Here is a 17822-nt window from a genome sequence, read left to right as displayed (position 1 = left end):
TGCAGCTGAATGCTGGGGATGGCCGCTAGTTATCCTCCGGCAGCGGTTGGCTTCCATGGTGCTGCAGCATCTCAAGGCCTCGCGCCTCCTTGCGGGAGCCCCCACTCGCCAAGCTCCCCATCGTGAGCAACAGCCACTGCCTGCTGTGGCCTGTGGCTGTGAACCACCTCTCCAGCTGAATGAGGGTGTGGCTGTGCACCTCCACGCGATGAAGGTCCGCATGGAGATGGCCTGCAAGCCCACGAAGGAACTCCTGAAGTACCAGCATCGGAAAGGGCCGTATCTTAATAAAAAGTTTCTGTTTTTTATGTCATAGTCCATCAAGAAAAATAAAGTAGAAGCGCCAAAGCGATTTTCTGAACTATTAAAGTACATGTACATGAGAAAATGTCTTGGTGAATCATTTCCATTTGAGTTTTGACTGCAGTTTGCCCAGTGTGAGGCCTTAAACGTGAGAGGACTGGCTGCGGGGAGTGGGCAGGTAATTAATTAGCCTATCTCATATCAAGTCCTCCATATTTTCTATGACTGCACTAGGTGTTGTAGACATTTTTCTGGGACTGATGAAACCTCCGGAGAGAAGTGGGTTTGGAAAGCATGCGTTTCAGAGCCGTCCTCCCAGAGAACACGATCGCCCTCTAGGCTGCATTTGCCAGCAGAGTTTTGTGACGCAACCCTGGCCATCTCGCCACCAGGGAGTAAGGGGGAAGGGGCCGGATTCCTCCCGGTGGGAGGACTTTCTGGACCAAAGAAAGAAGCTGGCGACGGGAAGGAAGAAACTGATCAAGCGCTTCAATAGCGGCCACGGGGCAGCCTGAAGCCTGCGCAGTTCACAGGCGCCTCGCAGTTCCCTGGCCTGCCGCCCCCCCTGCTCCGTGCGCCCGCCGCCCGTGTGTCACCTTCCTGTTCGGAAGTCTTAGTGGGTTGCCGGGACAGAACAGGGGGCGCCTGCTCCACCCGTCAGGTATCCGGTTGGAAGAAAGGCCAGTCTCAACAACTTGATTCTCTCCCTTAAATGATAAGTTTAGCAGACCATTCGTCTCCAACTGCTGAACATTAGCGGGGGAGGCAGAGACACTTCAGATGTCCCCGTTCTGCTCCAACCACAAATCATACGGTGGTGCCACTTAAGAGTCCTCTAACTTACATTCCATGCTCTTCCTGGAATGCATGCTGGAGCGCCAGGGCTTCTTTGAGAAAATGAACCCTATGCATCTGTTTTGATTTTCTGGACTGATTTGTGACGATAATCAGTCAAGTTACATTTGCGTGTGTGTGTATCTTGCTGAGGGTGCAATAAACCCAGGACGCTGAAGACTGTAATTTTCTGAGTGATGTTGCAATGGAAGGGATAAATGGCCCTGTGTTGAACTTTGCAGCCTGCTCCCTTCGTATATGTAAATTGCCTTTATATAAAGTGGGGTTGATAACACAGCAGGGACAGCGCCTCTGGCTCCTCCTGCTCCCCTGTCATCTCAGCCTCCAGCCTTATCAGGCACATAGCAGGAGCCTGCTCCAGCCCTAACTGAGCGCTACCTACCTCCAGCCCCCAGAAAGTAACCTCCAGCCTTCATATCTGAGGCGACCTGAAGAATGAAAGAGGAGACTGTAAAATCCCCTTTGAAAGGTTCGTCTGCTTTTATTATTGTAATCTGGACGGAGTGGATAAAACAAAGATGCTACGGAGGATTTGGAGCTACTTGGCATGGGGGAGGCCCAGGTGGTGGTACTTAATTTAATGTATGTGTGTTTTTTAAGCAAGCAAACAAAATCTTTGTGTGGGCTGCTGTTTCTAGGCAATCTTTGCAAAATTTGCACCTCACAGGGGGAAGGAATGGCGTGGGGTCAGGGCTGGGTTGAGCTAGGCTAATTGAAGTGGTACTGGGGGGTATGGGCAGTAACAAATCATACTATATGAAGAAGGCATGCAAGTTGAAGCAGAAATGGCTCAGTGACTATGATTTGGAGTTTCCTAAGCCTGGCTTTAGATTGGAGCATCAATTTCAGGCGATAGTGCTTTTTTAAAGAGTGGACGCTGAGCCAAATTTCTCAGCCCGTCTCCAGGAGAAAGGATGTGTGTTCCCTTCTCCCAGTGCAGGGCTGTGGTGACTGAGCAAACCAAGAAGCAGTTGAGGCCACAGATCATATTGGGCCAAATGAGGTGGTGGTGGTGCTGCCTGCAAAGCAAAGCCCTACCCAAGACCGAAGCAAACCCTCTTCAATGCTATTCTTGGTTTGACAGCTGGCATTTCGGAGTGTCTGACCTAGCAGCAGGCCACTCTGAAATGGCAGGGCCCTTGGCAGCAAGGGGTCATGGCAGGGCAGCCACCGCACCAGGTACCGGGCCCTGCAAGTCTTAGTAACTTGCAGAGCCTCCTCTTCGCTCCAGGCCCGGTGGCGGTACTGGCGGCGCCCCAGCCAACCCTGGCGCGACTCCTGGCGCCGGAGGTCAGACTGCAGGTCCAGGTATCTCCCTGCGGCGGGTTACAGGGAGGCACCGGCCGCTGCTCCGCAGAGCTTCCCTCTCTCCCATGCTTTCTGGGGCCGAGGCTCCCGGCTAGTCTTTCGGGAGCTGACGGCTCCCAGTTTATCTGGGACTAGAGAGAAAGAGCCAGGTGGTAAAGCTGCAAGACCATCACGCGCCAGCGCTTGCAGTAACCTGGGGAGGGTAAAGGAGGGGAAGAAGAGGACAAACTCAGGGGATTTAGGACCCTGGAACGTGACCTGGCCTAGTTTTCAGGTGGGAGAGCCGGGCGAGCCCACGGTGCCCCCGGGTGTCCCGGGGCCATGCCAGGTCGGTGCCCTGCGCGGAGCCGCTGCGTCCCAACTTGCCACCTCCTCACGTGTTCTGGGCATGGCGGGGATTAAAAATGCAAGGGGGAAAATTACACGCGGAACGGACAGGATGTTCTCAGAGATTACTTTAGGGGGGAAAAAAGTGAAATGCGGATTGTACTTTTTTCCCCCCTTTAGTGCAGAGACGAGTTTTATTTCCGCCCCCCCTCCCCTACACATTCCTGACCTCTCCCTCCCCCTTCCCTCTCTCTTTCCTTCCTTCCTCCCCGTCCAAGTTCTGAGATTTTTTTCAGCCTTGCTTGGCTTTGGCCAAAAGCACAAAAAAGGCGTTTTCGGAAGCGGCCGGGCCGCGCACAAGGGCCATTTGTTTGTTTGGGGACGGGGGCAGGAAGCCGGGCCGGCCTGAGTCACGGCGGCTCCTTCAAGGAAACGCCAGTGCTCTCCGGCCGCCGCTCGCCATGGGGGAGATGCAGGGCGCGCTGGCCCGGGCCCGTCTCGAGTCGCTGCTGCGGCCCCGCCACAAGAAGAGGGCCGAGGCGCAGAAGAGGAGCGAGTCCTTCCTCCTGACCGGACTGGGTAAGCCCGGGCGCGCGGGGGCTTGGCACTGCCCCCCTCGCCGCGTGGCTCCAGCGAGCGGGGCGGGGTGTCGGCGAGGCTGCCGAGGGCAGCGGGATGGGGACGGGGAGCGCGGGGAGACCGGCCGGGCGCCTGGCCCCAGGCTGACCCCCAAGATAAGGGCGCGCGGGGCCGCCCTCCCCAGGCGCGGCCACCCTGTGCCCGGGAGATAACCCCGCTGCTGGCGGGCGGCCGCCGCGGGAATGGGGGAGAGGGTCGGCGCCGGGCCGGGTGCGTCCGAATCCGGGTTTGGTGAGCCAAGCGGGCACCCAGCCACCCGGGGGGCGCGCACCGGGAGGAACGCGCCTGGGAGCCGCGACTGGTGTTCTCGCTGGCGGAGTAGAGGGTGGAAAATTACCCCAGGCTCCCTCTGCTCCTCCCGGCCCCCTCCAGAGCCGGCGGCTTCCCTCTCTCGGGCCCTGGAGCAAGGGAGGTAGATAACCGCCCCGCGCCGGGCCCTCCCCCGGCGACCGGCGCCCCGCACCCCCGACCCGGCTCGCCCTCCCGCCGGGGCGGAACCGCTTGCCGCCGGCCGTCCAGCCGCCTGCAGAGCCGCGGGGCCGCCGGGGGCGGGGGTGGGGCTGAGGGCGGGGCCTGGCCGCGAGACCGCCTCCCTGTGCGCGGGCCCCGCCCCCGCGGAGGCGCAGGGCTTATAAGAGCGGCGGCGCGGCCCGAGCGAGCTATCGGTTCAGCCGGTCCCTTCGTTGCCGCTTCTCCGCGCCGCCTCGCTTACTCTGTCCCCTCTCTGCGGCGATGACAGTGAAGACCGAGGCTGCTAGGGGCACCCTCACTTACTCCAGAATGCGGGGCATGGTAGCAATTCTCATCGGTGAGTGCCCCAGTCGCTGGATTTCCCACCGAGGTTATGCCAAATGGAAATTTTTTGAAGATCCCGCATCCGATTAGTGCGCGCGGCGTCGGGTGTTACCAAGCCATCTAAACGTTTATCTCTCTTTAATTCGCAGCTTTCATGAAACAGAGGAGGATGGGCCTGAACGACTTTATTCAGAAGATTGCCAATAACTCCTATGCATGCAAACAGTAAGTTGGGGGAACTGGGGCACATAAAAATCAGCATAGTTTAAGTTCACCAGCAATAAGGACGTTCTCATCACTGTGTTGATCAGGAAGCCTAAGACTTCCCCGGGGCTGGGGATCCCCTTTCAAGTTCTAATTTACGTATAGCATTTTAAACATTAAAATTTAAAATTAATTTGCGGATTTGGCTTGTTCTAAAGCTGTAAGATAAAATTTTGGTGATTGCCTAATTCACCTCTGTCTCCAGGAAGAACAACCCTCATCTCTTTATTTAACTGGGTTTATTATTTTCTTTGGCTAATTTCTTTAACTGAGTAATTTATTTGGATGTCTAGTTTAAACACTGAATTCTCCGGAAAATTCGAGCCAGAAACTCACTACTTGTGCTGGTGCGCCCCCTTGTGGCGAGTTAGGAGGTTCTAAATTGTTCTTTTTTTTCTTTGTAGCCCTGAAGTTCAGTCCATTTTGAAAATCTCCCAACCTCAAGAGCCTGAGCTTATGAATGCCAACCCTTCTCCTCCAGTAAGTATTCTCCATTTGTAATGTCTGTGAAGGAATCTTGTAAATGAGTCAGTATTCCTACATTGATGAATTAAAATGGCATTTCTAGGAATTAGTATTAAGGCAGGAATGCCTCTTTAGTTTACGCGTAACAAGTGACATAAGCACTTGAGAACTGAGTCAGTGGAGTATTTTCAATGGCATATTTCATAAAATATTTATCTGCTTACAATAACATTGTGTAATCTCCACACTCCAGTTTGAGAAATTAACATGGATAAAAAGTAGTTTTGAGTGTTTGCCTCAGTCATTTGCAGGTGTAACATCTTTGACAGCGCCTATACTTTATTATCGATGTCTTTCTTTGAAACCAAGATATTAAAAGAAAGCATTTTATTTTTCAGCCAAGTCCTTCTCAGCAAATCAACCTTGGCCCATCATCCAATCCTCATGCTAAACCATCTGACTTCCACTTCTTGAAAGTGATCGGGAAGGGCAGTTTTGGAAAGGTAATTTCAAATCTGATGTCCCCGTTCCCTAGGTAGCCTTCCCTGCACTTATTTTACCATCTCCCTGGGTGCAGGCGGCAAAATGATTTTTTTAATTGACATTTCAGGTTCTTCTAGCAAGACACAAAGCAGAGGAAGCATTCTACGCAGTCAAAGTTCTACAGAAGAAAGCGATCCTGAAAAAGAAGGAGGTACGTGCAGTGCTGGATGGGTTGCGGTTGGAGATAAGACTTCCATTGAGTAGTTTCACCTTGGAATTTCGGTGCCACATTGAAATTTGCCACTAAACCTTGATTGTCCTTTTCCTAGGAAAAGCATATTATGTCGGAGCGGAACGTTCTCCTGAAGAATGTGAAGCACCCTTTCCTGGTGGGCCTTCACTTCTCTTTCCAGACTGCTGACAAATTGTACTTTGTCCTCGACTACATTAATGGTGGAGAGGTGAGCAGAGGGAAGATGAGCTAACTTGCCCGTGCACAATTTTTAAAAGATGCGTAGGGGAGGAAAGTTACCAGAATTAGCATTTCCTTTAACCATCCAGGTCTCAAATAGTTAATAAGTAGACTATTTAGGGCCACTTCCTGCAATTGTGCTCTTCAGCTATATATGTCGAGACTAATTAAATGCATTGTTATCAGGCTTTGGCAAGCGCAGACTGACTTTGTTCTGTCTCCTGCAGTTGTTCTACCATCTCCAGAGGGAGCGCTGCTTCCTGGAACCGCGGGCCCGTTTCTATGCTGCCGAAATAGCCAGTGCCTTGGGTTACCTGCACTCCATGAACATCGTTTATAGGTGAGCTGAAGTTCTCCTAAGGCAGCCTTCCTTCGTAGGTATAAAGGAGACACAGGAGGCCTAGCCTTGGACAGGGCCTTAAAATAATGTGTTTATGTACAACTTGGTCACCTAAAACCAGATCCCCCAGCATGTGAGCTGTCTTGACTCCAGGCCACTAGGGAATTAGCCAACTAGGATTGGACCTAATCCAGGATAGATGAGCAGAACAAGGACTCCCTGTTTTATTCAGGATACAACTGCAGTGAATGTAAAATGCTTCTAATACCCCTAACAATTCTCTTTACAGAGGATTTCTTATGAAGTGAAATTAACTTGTGCAACTACCTTTCTGTCGTTTCTTTACAGAGACTTAAAACCAGAGAATATTCTGCTGGATTCCCAGGGACACATTGTCCTTACTGACTTTGGGCTCTGCAAGGAGAACATCGAGCCCAACGGCACGACATCCACCTTCTGTGGCACACCCGAGGTAGGAGCGCCCTCCACTGCTGCCTGGCCCGCCCACTCCTTCCCAGAGAGAAAGCGCAGTAATGCGTTTCACCAACAGAAAGACTCAACTGTTCTGAGATTTCTTAGTCCCATTCACTGCAAGTAAAATACACTTGCTATTTGATGCAGCATGAGATGTTCCAAGGCCGTATGCTGCTTTAATGAAAGCTAGCTGTTTGCAAGATCCGTGTCAAAAAAAGATTTCTAAATCCCCAAGGAAGATGCTGTTGGGTGGCCAGTCAGCTTTCAAGTCCACTAGTTTGATCAGGAAGTCATCTAAAGAAATACATTCTCCAAGTGGATCCAGGGTCTCTCAGCTCTTTCAAAGTGCATGCCTGGCCTTGGGATTGCCTGGTTTCGCTGGCTCTAAGCTCTCTTCTCCTGGTCTGTCTTTCAGTATCTCGCACCTGAGGTGCTTCATAAGCAGCCTTACGACAGGACTGTGGACTGGTGGTGCCTGGGGGCCGTCTTGTATGAGATGCTCTATGGCCTGGTGAGTAGCACATTGAGAACCACGGAATATTGCCCCGGTGGGTAATGCTACCCTAGAATGTAGTCTTCTTACAATCCAGACTCTACTGGGCACATAGGCCCCATTGCATACCTGGTCCTTGTGTCTTGACCTTTATCAGTAAGCTTATCAAATGCTGGTAAGAAGCATATTGGTTATTTTATAAGTGTTGGAGGGTGAATTCTTACCTAGTAGATTTTTCTTTTGTAAATTCACATTTTAGTAGATATGCTTACACTTAACCTATGTGAGCGTGACAAACATGACTTCATCAGCGTCTACCCCTGCTACGAGTTGCCAAAGAGACACTTAAAAATCCAAGGCCAAAAAATATCAAGAAAAAGACATTGTCCAATCCAAGTTCATATATTGCAGCTTAGATCTTTTTCTCTGTTTGATAATATGTGCTGTACAAAGCTCCCAGGTAAATATTAAGTGATTGTCTCCCTTCCTTCAGCCTCCTTTTTACAGCCGAAACACAGCTGAGATGTACGACAACATTCTGAACAAGCCCCTCCAGTTGAAGCCAAATATCACAAATTCTGCGAGACACCTCCTGGAGGGCCTCCTGCAGAAGGACCGGACAAAGCGGCTGGGCGCCAAGGACGACTTCGTGAGTGTTGCTTCCTGTTCTCCTGGTTGGCTGGGAAGTGCCCTTCTCGAATTCGGCCTGTTTAAGTTAACCCTGGTGTTTCTTCTCAACAGATGGAGATTAAGAATCACGTCTTCTTCTCTGTAATTAACTGGGATGATCTCATTAATAAGAAGATTACTCCTCCTTTTAACCCAAATGTGGTGAGTATCTTTCTTCTAAAAATAGGGGGGCCCCAAGGTCATTTCTTTAAAGTCAGATTTGGTGGTTGTGGTGGAGAGGGAAAGGCCCTCGCGGAATAAATTGGCAGATATTTTATTCATGGACCATTATTTTGCTACAGAAAAAGTAGAATATTTGTCCCAACAAAGCTCACAGGATTTTGCAACACACTTATCAATTAAAGTACCCGAAAAAGGGTAGCATTACCCTCGTCATTTAAACTCTGTGCGGCCTCTGGGGGTCATACCTGAAATGGGTGATTATTATGGGAGTTTCCGTATTGTGCCCTAAAGACCTGAGCACCAGAATTTAAAGCCTAAATAAGGACTTCCCAGCCCTGTATCCAGTGTGGATTCTTAACACTGAACGTGGTTTTCCCTTCCTGCTGCAGAGTGGACCCAGCGACCTGCGGCACTTCGACCCTGAGTTTACTGAAGAGCCCGTCCCCAACTCCATCGGCAGGTCGCCCGACAGCATCCTCCTCACAGCCAGCGTCAAGGAGGCCGCCGAGGCCTTCCTGGGCTTCTCCTACGCGCCTCCCGTGGACTCTTTCCTCTGAACCGTCGGAGGGTGGGTTTTGAAGGATTTTCTGTGTGTTTTGAAATGTTTTAGTTAGCCTCTTGGCGGAGCTGCCAACTGACAGGACATCTTCAAAGAGAATTTGCACATCTCCGGGAGCTTGCCCATCTTGGCAATCTTATTGCACACTGTTTGCTGGAAGCTTTTCGAAGAGCACATCCTCCTCTCAGTGAGCTCATGAGGTTTTCATTTTTATCCTTCCTTCCAACGTGGTGCTATCTGAAATTCGCATTAGAGTGCCGCCCCAGGCAGGTGCAGTGGTCCCGTCAGAAGGACGCTGCCCTCAGGAGGGTCTCCTGGGAGGGTCAGTCCGGGCTGTGATACCGAATCTTATGAAATGTGCCTTTTCTGATGAGATTGTGTGAGCTCCAAAGCTTTTCCTGTTGCAGTGTTTCAGTTCTTTATCTTTCTTTGTGGATTGCTGTGCGAACAGTGGTCTGAGTGCGGTATGCCTGAGCACAGATGGATTTAGTTATAAGCATCAATGTGACACTTGCAGGACACTACAATGTGGGACATTGTTTGTTTCTTCCATATTTGGAAGATAAATTTATGCGTAGACTGTTTTTTTTTTGTAAGATATAGTTAATTAAAATTTATTGAAATGGTCTTGCAATGACTTGTATTCAGATGCTTAAAGAAAGCATTGCTGCTATAAATATTTCTATTTTTAGAAAGGGTTTTTATGGACCAATGCCCCAGTTGTCGGTCAAGCCTGGTGTTTTCATTGTTTAAAATGTCACCTGAAAATGGGCATTATTTATGGGGTATTTTTTTGCATTCCCGGTAATTGTATGTATTGTATAAAGTCTGTACATTGGGTTATAACACTAGTATATTTAAACTTACAGGCTTATTTGTAATGTAAACCACCATTTTAATGTACTGTAATTAACATGGTTATAATATGTACAATTCTTCCCCCCTTCCCATCACACACCTTTTGTGTGTGTGTGATAAACCAGTTTTGGTTTGCAATAAAACCTTAAAAAATATTTACATAAATTGTGTCATGCGTGTTCTTTTAACATAGTATTTAGGTCTGGGGGGGGGGGAGAGGGGGGTTAGAGAACAATAATGGGTTCATTTAAAATCTAAAACCAGGGAAATGCTACTGTAATTGCTTCCAATAGCAGTAGCTACTGACTCCAGGGGAGTAGAGGGTGGTCTTAGAGTCAAATTTATATTCCAGGTCTTCTTAGCATTTATGAAGTCAGTTATTCATAAATCCATCCAAACAAATCCTTTTCAAGGTACCGGTCTCACAAGGACAGCCATGATGTAATGTTCCCTATATTTATTGCGTGTCCTATGACGTTGACAGCTGTTTGTTCGGACATTTAGCTTGTCTGAAGTAACAGGTAATGCTTTCAACAAATATTTGAGCGCCTACTCTGGGCCAAGCTCTGTTCTGAGTGCTGCGGATATAGCAGTGAGCAAAGCAGACCAATCCCTGCCTTGATAGGAGAGGCAGACTTCTTCAGTGGAGCTGTTTATTGAAAGGGGGATCAATATCACAGTCTGCACGGGTAGGAGAATGCCGCCGAAGAGGGTGAGGACGTTTGTCATGAATGGAGGTGTTCCCCAGAAGCCGAGCTGGCAGGACTTCTAGTTTAGGGAGTACCCAGAGCTGAACCAAGCCCAGTGCTGGCTCGGAACGATCCCCAAGGAGCAGCACATTCCTGGCATGGACCAGTTGCCTGTGCACAGCCAGCACTGCGTGGACCCAGCATACTCGGGGGCTGGCGTGCAGAGGCCCCTCCTAGAGCTCATGTCGTTGGAATATTTACAGTAGAAGAGGGGGAAGTAGCACGATACTAGAGCATCTTCTTGTGTCCAAATTTTTGGGCTTTTATACTTTTTTAGGCCCTTCACACAAATTCTAGCCCCCCAACAGTTGATCTTGCTGCTGCTTTTGCCTCTAAAACTACTGCACCCCCTCTACCCTGACCGCTCAGTCTGCAGAAATATTTCCCCAGGGAAAGTTGTCATCATTTTCCTTTTTATTGTGCTTCTTCTATCTCAATCCCACCCTCACCCCCAACCCCACCCCCAAGGCTTCTCAGAGCTGAACAGGTGTTTGGAGATTACTTAGTCCTTGTCCCTCATAATCCATTGAAGGAATGGGATCAAAGTGACTCAGCGACTTCTTGCAGAAAGTGGCTTCCAGTCAAAGGTCTGCCTTTTAGTTGCTGCTCTACCTACCATCAGTAGCTACATATTAAATCCCCAGCAACCCCAAATGCCCAAATCAACTACAGCGACAGAGAATGTAAAGCCTGCATTCTTCTAGTCAAGATTGATGCTAACTCTGGCAGGGAGGTGATTTGCATGTCTCCCCCTCATTCTCTTTATAAGTAACAGTTATGAATTCCTCCTTGAACAAAAAGTATTTAAATCACATTTTAATTTGAACACAGTTCTTGCTGGCTGGGAATCCATAATCTGATTATAAATAACTCAAAGGGGCCAGTCATGCATTACAAAGCTTATTGATTTTTTTAAGGATAGGAATTTGGTTTATTGGGTTACAGTCAATCACTATATAAGATCTGAATTGCATTGTTCAAGAAATGAAAGGAGCCAGAGGAATCCCAAGTGTTGTCACAGAAGTGGGAGGAGATTAGATCAAACAAGTGGGTGGGACGGGGAACCAGGCAAGAACAGGGAAGTCGAGAAAGGACAAGGGATCAATTAAAAAAAAAAAAAAAAAGGCAAATATTTACTATGCACTGATGTCAAATGACTCAAGTAATGTCCAAAAGCTTTCACACAGAGGTTTCTTTTACCTAGAGGAGTGGTGCATTCTTGCCAGCATTCTAAACTACATTGGAGCATGATGGTTGCAAAAGGAGACAAACTCTCTTCAAAACTCTCCAGCTTTGGGTCTGCTCAGATGTGGGTATGGAGGAAATCAATGAGCTCAGATTCCCACAAGTTAAAGTGGGACTCGAAACCACTGCTCCCATGAAGAATAAGTCAAACACTGTGCTTAGAGAAGTTGCCGTCTACCTGGGGAGACATAGCACCGACCCATGGAATATGACAAGTGGTGAAGAAGGGCTTTAGAGGACTTCTGAAGTCCAGAGGTTCTCTGTGGGGTTGACCCATAGGAGCAGGCGTCACAGAAGGATGCCAACGATTCTTCTAACCAATTCTACTTCTAGGGAGTTTAATGGGATTCAGGCCCTGAGAATTAGACATCAATAACAACCTATACTATTGAACTCTTACAATGCCAGACATTGTCCTAAGTATTTTATACTCTCTTTAATCTTCAGAACAACCCTGCGATGTCAATAGTGAAGGAACCAGCACAGAAAGGCGATTGGTGGGTTAGTAGTGGTGCGATTAGAAGTCAAATCATGACAGTCTGGCCCCAAAGCCTATGTTTACAACCATTACGTTATTCTGCCTGACAGGTGACAACAGAATATAGAAGCAAAAAATTGTGTGCTTGTTACTCGTTAGCATAATGATGTTAACTTGAGATGGTGTTAATCAGAACAGCATTTCTATTAAGAAAAACACACTTCTCTAAATTATTTAAGCCCAATTTAAGAAATTACTTAAATGTTTTTCTCATATGGCATGGAAATTGTTAACCAATCATCAAAGCCAACAATTAAATACTATAGCTTAGACTTTACTAGTGGCTTATACGTGATCTCTCCTGGTCTTCTTTGGACTCTACATGCTTGCTATGTAAGAATGTGTTTAATTTATGTTTTCCCTGCTTTCCACATTTTTCTGGAGGACTTTGGCAACAAGACTAGGAGCAATCCTTGATGTTTACTTAGTGTTTACTTATAACATTGTGTTCAGAGATATGTTTGTGTATTTGGAGATCTTGGAAACCATGGATTCCAACGGGCAGGGTTCTTGATTTCCTCTTTTCTGTGCTGCCTGTTCTTGGTCCACCTAGGGTATCATGACAGGCATGATGATGATGCTGAAACAATAATATATGAGGTACAGACTGTTCACAAGAACATGTACATGAAGACAATCACTTCTTGTGAACAGTACACCATAAAGACATAGTGTCACTTTGCGTATACACACAAAACAGATAAGTGGCTGCCAATTTGTTCAGATATCCAGATGACTTAAACACAATTCTGCTCAATCTTTATTTATTGCCACTTTAGATAGTCATAAACTCTCTTTTTTTAAATTAAAGTATAGTTTAAATACAATATCATATTAGCTTTAGGTGTACAATATAGTAATTTGACGTTTCTATTTCTCACAATGTGGTCACCACAATAAGTGTAGCAACCATCTGTCACCATACAGTTATTACAATAATATGGACAATTTTCCCTAGGCTGCACTTTATATCCCTGTGACATATTGGGTTTTTTAAAATAACCATAGAGGTTTGTACCTCCTATTCCCTTTCACCTTTTTAAACCCATCCTCCCACCTGCCTCCCTTCCAGCAGCCCTCAGTTTGTTCTCTGTATTATGAATCTGTTTCTGTCTTGTTTTATTTCACCATTTCTTTTTGTTTTATAGATTCCACATATAAGTGAAATCATATAGTATTTGTCTTTCTCTGTCTGACTTATTTCACTTAGCATAATACTGTCTAGGAGGTCCATCCATGTTGTCACAAATGGCAAGATTTCAATCTTTTTTATGGCTGAGCAATATTTCATTCTGTGGTGTGTATGTGTGTGTGTGTGTGTGTGTGTGTGTGTATCCCAACTTCTTACCGACTCATTTCATTTATCAATGGACACTTGGGCTGCTTGCACATCTTGACTATTATAAATAATGCTTCAATAAACATAAGGGTGCATATATCTTTTTGAATTAGTGTTTTTGTTTCCTGCAGATAAATACTCAGAAGTGGGAACCTCCATTAAAGTTTATTTAATTAGATTAATTGAAGTTAAGCTGGACAATTTGGGGTTCAAATTGAAAATAATGATTATATTTTCCTCTAAAAGATCATAAAAAAGAGACACAGAAATTATCTAATGCTTTAAATAAATTACATGCTACCTAATAATAATGGGCAATTTTCAAATCAGACATATTAGAAGACTTTTAAAAAATATAACAAACAAAAAATAAAATAATCAGAGAAAAAGAAAGAATGTAAAAGAAATGATGTTTCATTTATACATGGATAACATGCTCAAGGCCAAATCCTATATTTTAAGAGAGGAATATGCTAATTAACCATTATACCATAACATCACAACCAATCTACAAGCGGTGGAGAGTTACAGGAGGAAAAGGCAGCGAGCTACAAGCGGTGAGAGCTACCGGAGGGCGGGCCATTGGGGGAAGAGCTACAGGAGAGTGCAGCAGTGAGCTATGAGCAGCAGAGAGCTACCAGAAGCAGTGGTAGCGGTGGGTGGCCAGCTGAGGCAAGTGGCAGTGAGCTACTTGCGCACGGATTTGTGCACAGGGCTACTAGTAAATAAATAAAAACATGACAGCTCAAAATTAGTAATAATTTTACAATTGCCTCATTCAGCCCAGCCCAGCCCAATTTCCCTTCTCTGGAGATAACCAACAGTAAGCTTTTTTTGGTATATCCTCTTAGAGATTTGGTATGCATATACAACCATAAAGGCTTCCAATAACACAGAGTTAGAATTTTAAAGAAGAGAGTAGAGGAGGTGTCTTGATTGCTGTTTGATTTTTTTGGTATCATAATTGTTTATATTTTTAAAAAAGTTTAACATCTCACTTGTGTGATTCTAGTGTTTAAAAATACTTGGTGCAATACAGCTCAGACTGCATGTCAAATTTTTCATCTGCTACTGAATGAAGACACAGCAATTTGGTTTCATGTTGCAGATTCAACAAAGAGGTAGACTCACTGAGACACAATAGTTGACTTTCAAGGTGGCCCTTTGCAACTGTGTATGTTTTTTGCCTTGCCCTCAGTCTTTAGGTCCTAATACTTTAGCAATGTCACTCGAGCTACACACTTTCTAAAACAGCTAGAAACCATCTTGATTCTCCGTCACTAAATAGTTATTATGCCTAGGGTCCACATAAAAATTTTCACACAAGTTACCTGATTCAGAGGTAATACTTTCCATTTCTTACCATCCTTCAGTGATTCTCCCTAACAACCATCTTTTCATTTCCCATTTCATAGAACCAAAAGAAAAAAAAAATCAAGGTAGGAAAGATCACTAGGTTCAGAGGTGATAAACTCAGTGCCTTCAGGAGCCAGGCTTGTAAATCATATTAGAATAAGACAATAAGAGCCATGTTCAATGTATTTTCTCTTAAAAGCATTGAAATTAAAATAATAAAGATATAAAACAGAAACCACTGTGTTAGCCAAGTAAAATGAGTCCATGGCCAGAAACATCTATAAATTTTCTAGTCTAATCTCATATGCGATTATGTAAATTTTAATCAGCTGCCTTGTCTTTTGTATTTGTTACCTATGAGCAACACAACAAAAAACAAAGCCCAGGAACACTAGGAATTGAGAGCTCTGCTTCTCCCAACTATGCAACCGAGGGGAAGGAATGGGCTCACAAGAGCACTAGTTTTCATTAGATGACACAAAGTCCAGCCATCCAGGTTGATAGAGATTGTCCCCAGCTTCTAATCATATCCACACACCTAGTGGTTCCAAATCCCATCCGAATTCCATAACCAGTTTTGGAAAGGAAGCAGGCTCTTTAGTGTATCATCTGGGAGCATTTTAAGAGGCCCCCTTTTTAACAGACCACTCACTCACAAGGGAAAATGGATCACACATTATTTATAACTAGGGGCCCGGTGCACGAAATTCGTGCACTGGATGTGTGTGGGGAGGGGAGTGTCCCTCAGCCCAGCCTGCCCCCTCTCACATACTGGGAGCCCTCAGGCATTGACCCCCATCACCCTCCGATCGCCTGATCGGCCCCTTGCCCAGGCCTGACGCCTCCACCAGAGGTGTCAGGCTTAGACAGGGGACCCCCATCTCCCCCCGATCACTGGCTCTGGCCCCCGCCCAGGCCTGAGGCCTCTGGCCCAGGAATCATGCCTGGGCAGGGGACCCCCATCTCCCTCTGATCGCTTGCTCCACCCCCCTCCCAAGCCTGACGCCTCTGACCCAGGCTTCAGGCCTGGGCAAGGGGACCATCATATCCCCCCAATCCCCGGCTCCGCCCGCCACCCAGGCCTGATGCCTCGGCCAGAGGAGTTGACCCTCATCACCCTCTGATCACCAATCACCGGATCGGCCCCTTGACCAGGCCTGAGGCCTCCAGCAGAGGTGTCAGGCCTGGGCGGGGGGCCCCCAGCTCCCTGCGGTTGCAGGCTCCGCCCCTGCCCAGGCCTAACGCCTCTGGCCTAGGCGTCCAGCCCGGGCAGCGGGGACCCGCAGCTGCAGCGGCCCCGCGATCGTGGCCTCCGGTTTAGGCCCAGGCAAGGGACCCCTAGCTCCCGGGACTGCCAGCTTCGACCGTGCCCAGCTCCCATCGCTGGCTCCACCCCTACTTCCTGCTATCACTGGCCAGGGCGGCAAAGGCACCTGATTCTCCGATCATGGCTGGGGGGCAGGGCAAAGGCGGCCCCAGGGCCGCTTTTGCCCTGCCCCCCAGCTCTTAGCTCCCCCCTGGGTTTCCGATCACTGTCAGTGGCAGGGGGCTTCTTCCTGCTTTCCCTTTCACCTCCCTGCATTGTGCCTACATATGCAAATTAGCCGCCATCTTGTTGGCAGTTAACTGCCAATCTTAGTTGGCAGTTAACTGCCAATCATAGTTGGCAGTTAACTGCCAATCATAGTTGGCAGTTAACTGCCAATCATAGTTGGCAGTTAATTTGCATATAGCCCTGATTAGCCAATGAAAAGGGTATCGTCGTACGCCAATTACCATTTTTCTCTTTTATTAGATAGGACTAGAGGCCTGGTGCATGAAATTTGTGCACAGTGGGGGAGGGGGGGGTCCCTCAGCCCAGCCTGCACCCTCTCCAATCCAGGATCCCTCTCGCAATCCAGGACCACTGGCTCCTAACCTCTTGCCTGCCTACCGGCTTGATCGCCACCTAACTGCTCCCCTGCTGGTCTGATGGCCCCCAACTGCCCTCCCCTGCCGCCTGATCTCCCCTAACTGCCTCTGCCTCAGCCCCCACCACCATGGCTTTGTCCAGAAAGAAGTCAAACGGTCAGAAGATGTCTGGTCTCCCAGTCTAATTAGCATATTACCCTTTTATTAGTATAGATAATCTGAAGAATTTTCTGTCTTCCATAAAAGGACAAGGAATCAGCTTGGCCAAGCTATCCTGAGTTACAATGAACAGGAAGCCAAGAAAAGAGATGTTGAGTAAATTAAATTTCTTTTAGTTCTCTTAAATTCATGTCATAAAGTAAAAGTGAATTGTATTACTCTACTCACCAACTAAAACAGAGTAGCGTAGTGCTCCAATAGCCTGACATTACATGCCAACCTTAAAAGCGAAAAGAGGTGAATGATACTTTCATAAAATCTTTCTTCTTTACTTTTTCATCATTGCGAATAGCAGTATCATCAAATCCATGGGGGGAAAAATCTAGGGTTGTTGAGGGAAGATCTGGATGCAAACCAGAAGATTTAGGTTCAGATTCTACCTCTGTCATCTTGCTAAGTCCTCTTTTTCAGTGGGGATGCTAGTAACTGTCCCGCTTTCTTCACAGGGCAATGCAAAGCTCTAAGAAGAGAGACATTGTATGAGAATGGGCTTCCGCTGTCTGGGAAGTGATCAACTGCTTTCAGAACCTTCTTAGAAAACGCCATGCCTCAGAGGTATCAATTTACACAGTCATATTAGTTTACACAGTCCTTCAAGACTTAAGGTCTCTAGGAGTTAAGACTTTTCTAATAGATTGTCTTACTGTAAATTTTGTCACCTAGAAGTTAGTTCTTAAACACATCTCAATACATATGTTTATTTGAATGGACTTTGAAAATTCTTTCCACTTAAAAGCAGAAAGCTTTTTCAAGGAATTAAATCTTCAAATGCAGAGATTAAGAACTGTTCTCCATTTTGCTAACCCCTAACATGTTTAAATCTTATATGTGAACAATGAAGAAATAATTGAAAATATAATGCATATTACTAAGTAAAGAATATCCAAATAATCATTTCACTATTCTTTCAGTTGTTTATTGTTGTTGTTTCATGAAAACCACTTGGAGAGAGAGAGAAAAAATAAATAACCTGCATTC

At 46.8% G+C, this 17822-nt stretch overlaps 1 protein-coding gene across 3 annotated transcripts; it reads left to right on the top strand.

Moving 5' to 3' along the window:
- The first annotated feature begins 1446 nt into the window (after window positions 1-1446).
- LOC132236906 (serine/threonine-protein kinase Sgk1) lies at window positions 1447-9642 on the top strand. Of its 3 annotated transcripts, none has more exons than XM_059700392.1 (12): window positions 1447-1627; window positions 4377-4452; window positions 4896-4971; window positions 5355-5459; window positions 5567-5650; window positions 5769-5900; window positions 6139-6251; window positions 6600-6723; window positions 7141-7236; window positions 7712-7867; window positions 7960-8049; window positions 8460-9642. In XM_059700392.1, the coding sequence occupies exons 1-12, from the start codon at window positions 1594-1596 to the stop codon at window positions 8625-8627; spliced, it is 1254 nt and encodes a 417-aa protein (XP_059556375.1). In that variant the 5' UTR covers window positions 1447-1593; the 3' UTR covers window positions 8628-9642. The 3 variants fall into 3 exon arrangements, with proteins under 3 accessions (XP_059556375.1, XP_059556373.1, XP_059556374.1); XM_059700390.1 differs by lacking the exon at window positions 1447-1627 and adding an exon at window positions 3223-3372; XM_059700391.1 differs by lacking the exon at window positions 1447-1627 and adding an exon at window positions 4077-4240.
- Window positions 9643-17822: the final 8180 nt, after the last annotated feature.

Source organism: Myotis daubentonii, chromosome 6 (assembly GCF_963259705.1).
Source record: "Myotis daubentonii chromosome 6, mMyoDau2.1, whole genome shotgun sequence".
Classification (NCBI taxonomy): domain Eukaryota; kingdom Metazoa; phylum Chordata; class Mammalia; order Chiroptera; family Vespertilionidae; genus Myotis; species Myotis daubentonii.
The sequence above is the reverse complement of the archived record's forward strand: the minus strand, read 5'-3'. Positions and strand labels throughout refer to the sequence as shown.

Bases quoted from the DNA above. Each gene is read 5' to 3' on its own strand.
- LOC132236906 (XM_059700390.1), top strand. From the start codon at position 3,255: ATGGGGGAGATGCAGGGCGCGCTGGCCCGGGCCCGTCTCGAGTCGCTG. The intron at 4,453-4,895 runs GTAAGTTGGGGG...TTTTCTTTGTAG, and splicing joins AACTCCTATGCATGCAAACA to CCCTGAAGTTCAGTCCATTT. The intron at 5,901-6,138 runs GTGAGCAGAGGG...TGTCTCCTGCAG, and splicing joins ACTACATTAATGGTGGAGAG to TTGTTCTACCATCTCCAGAG.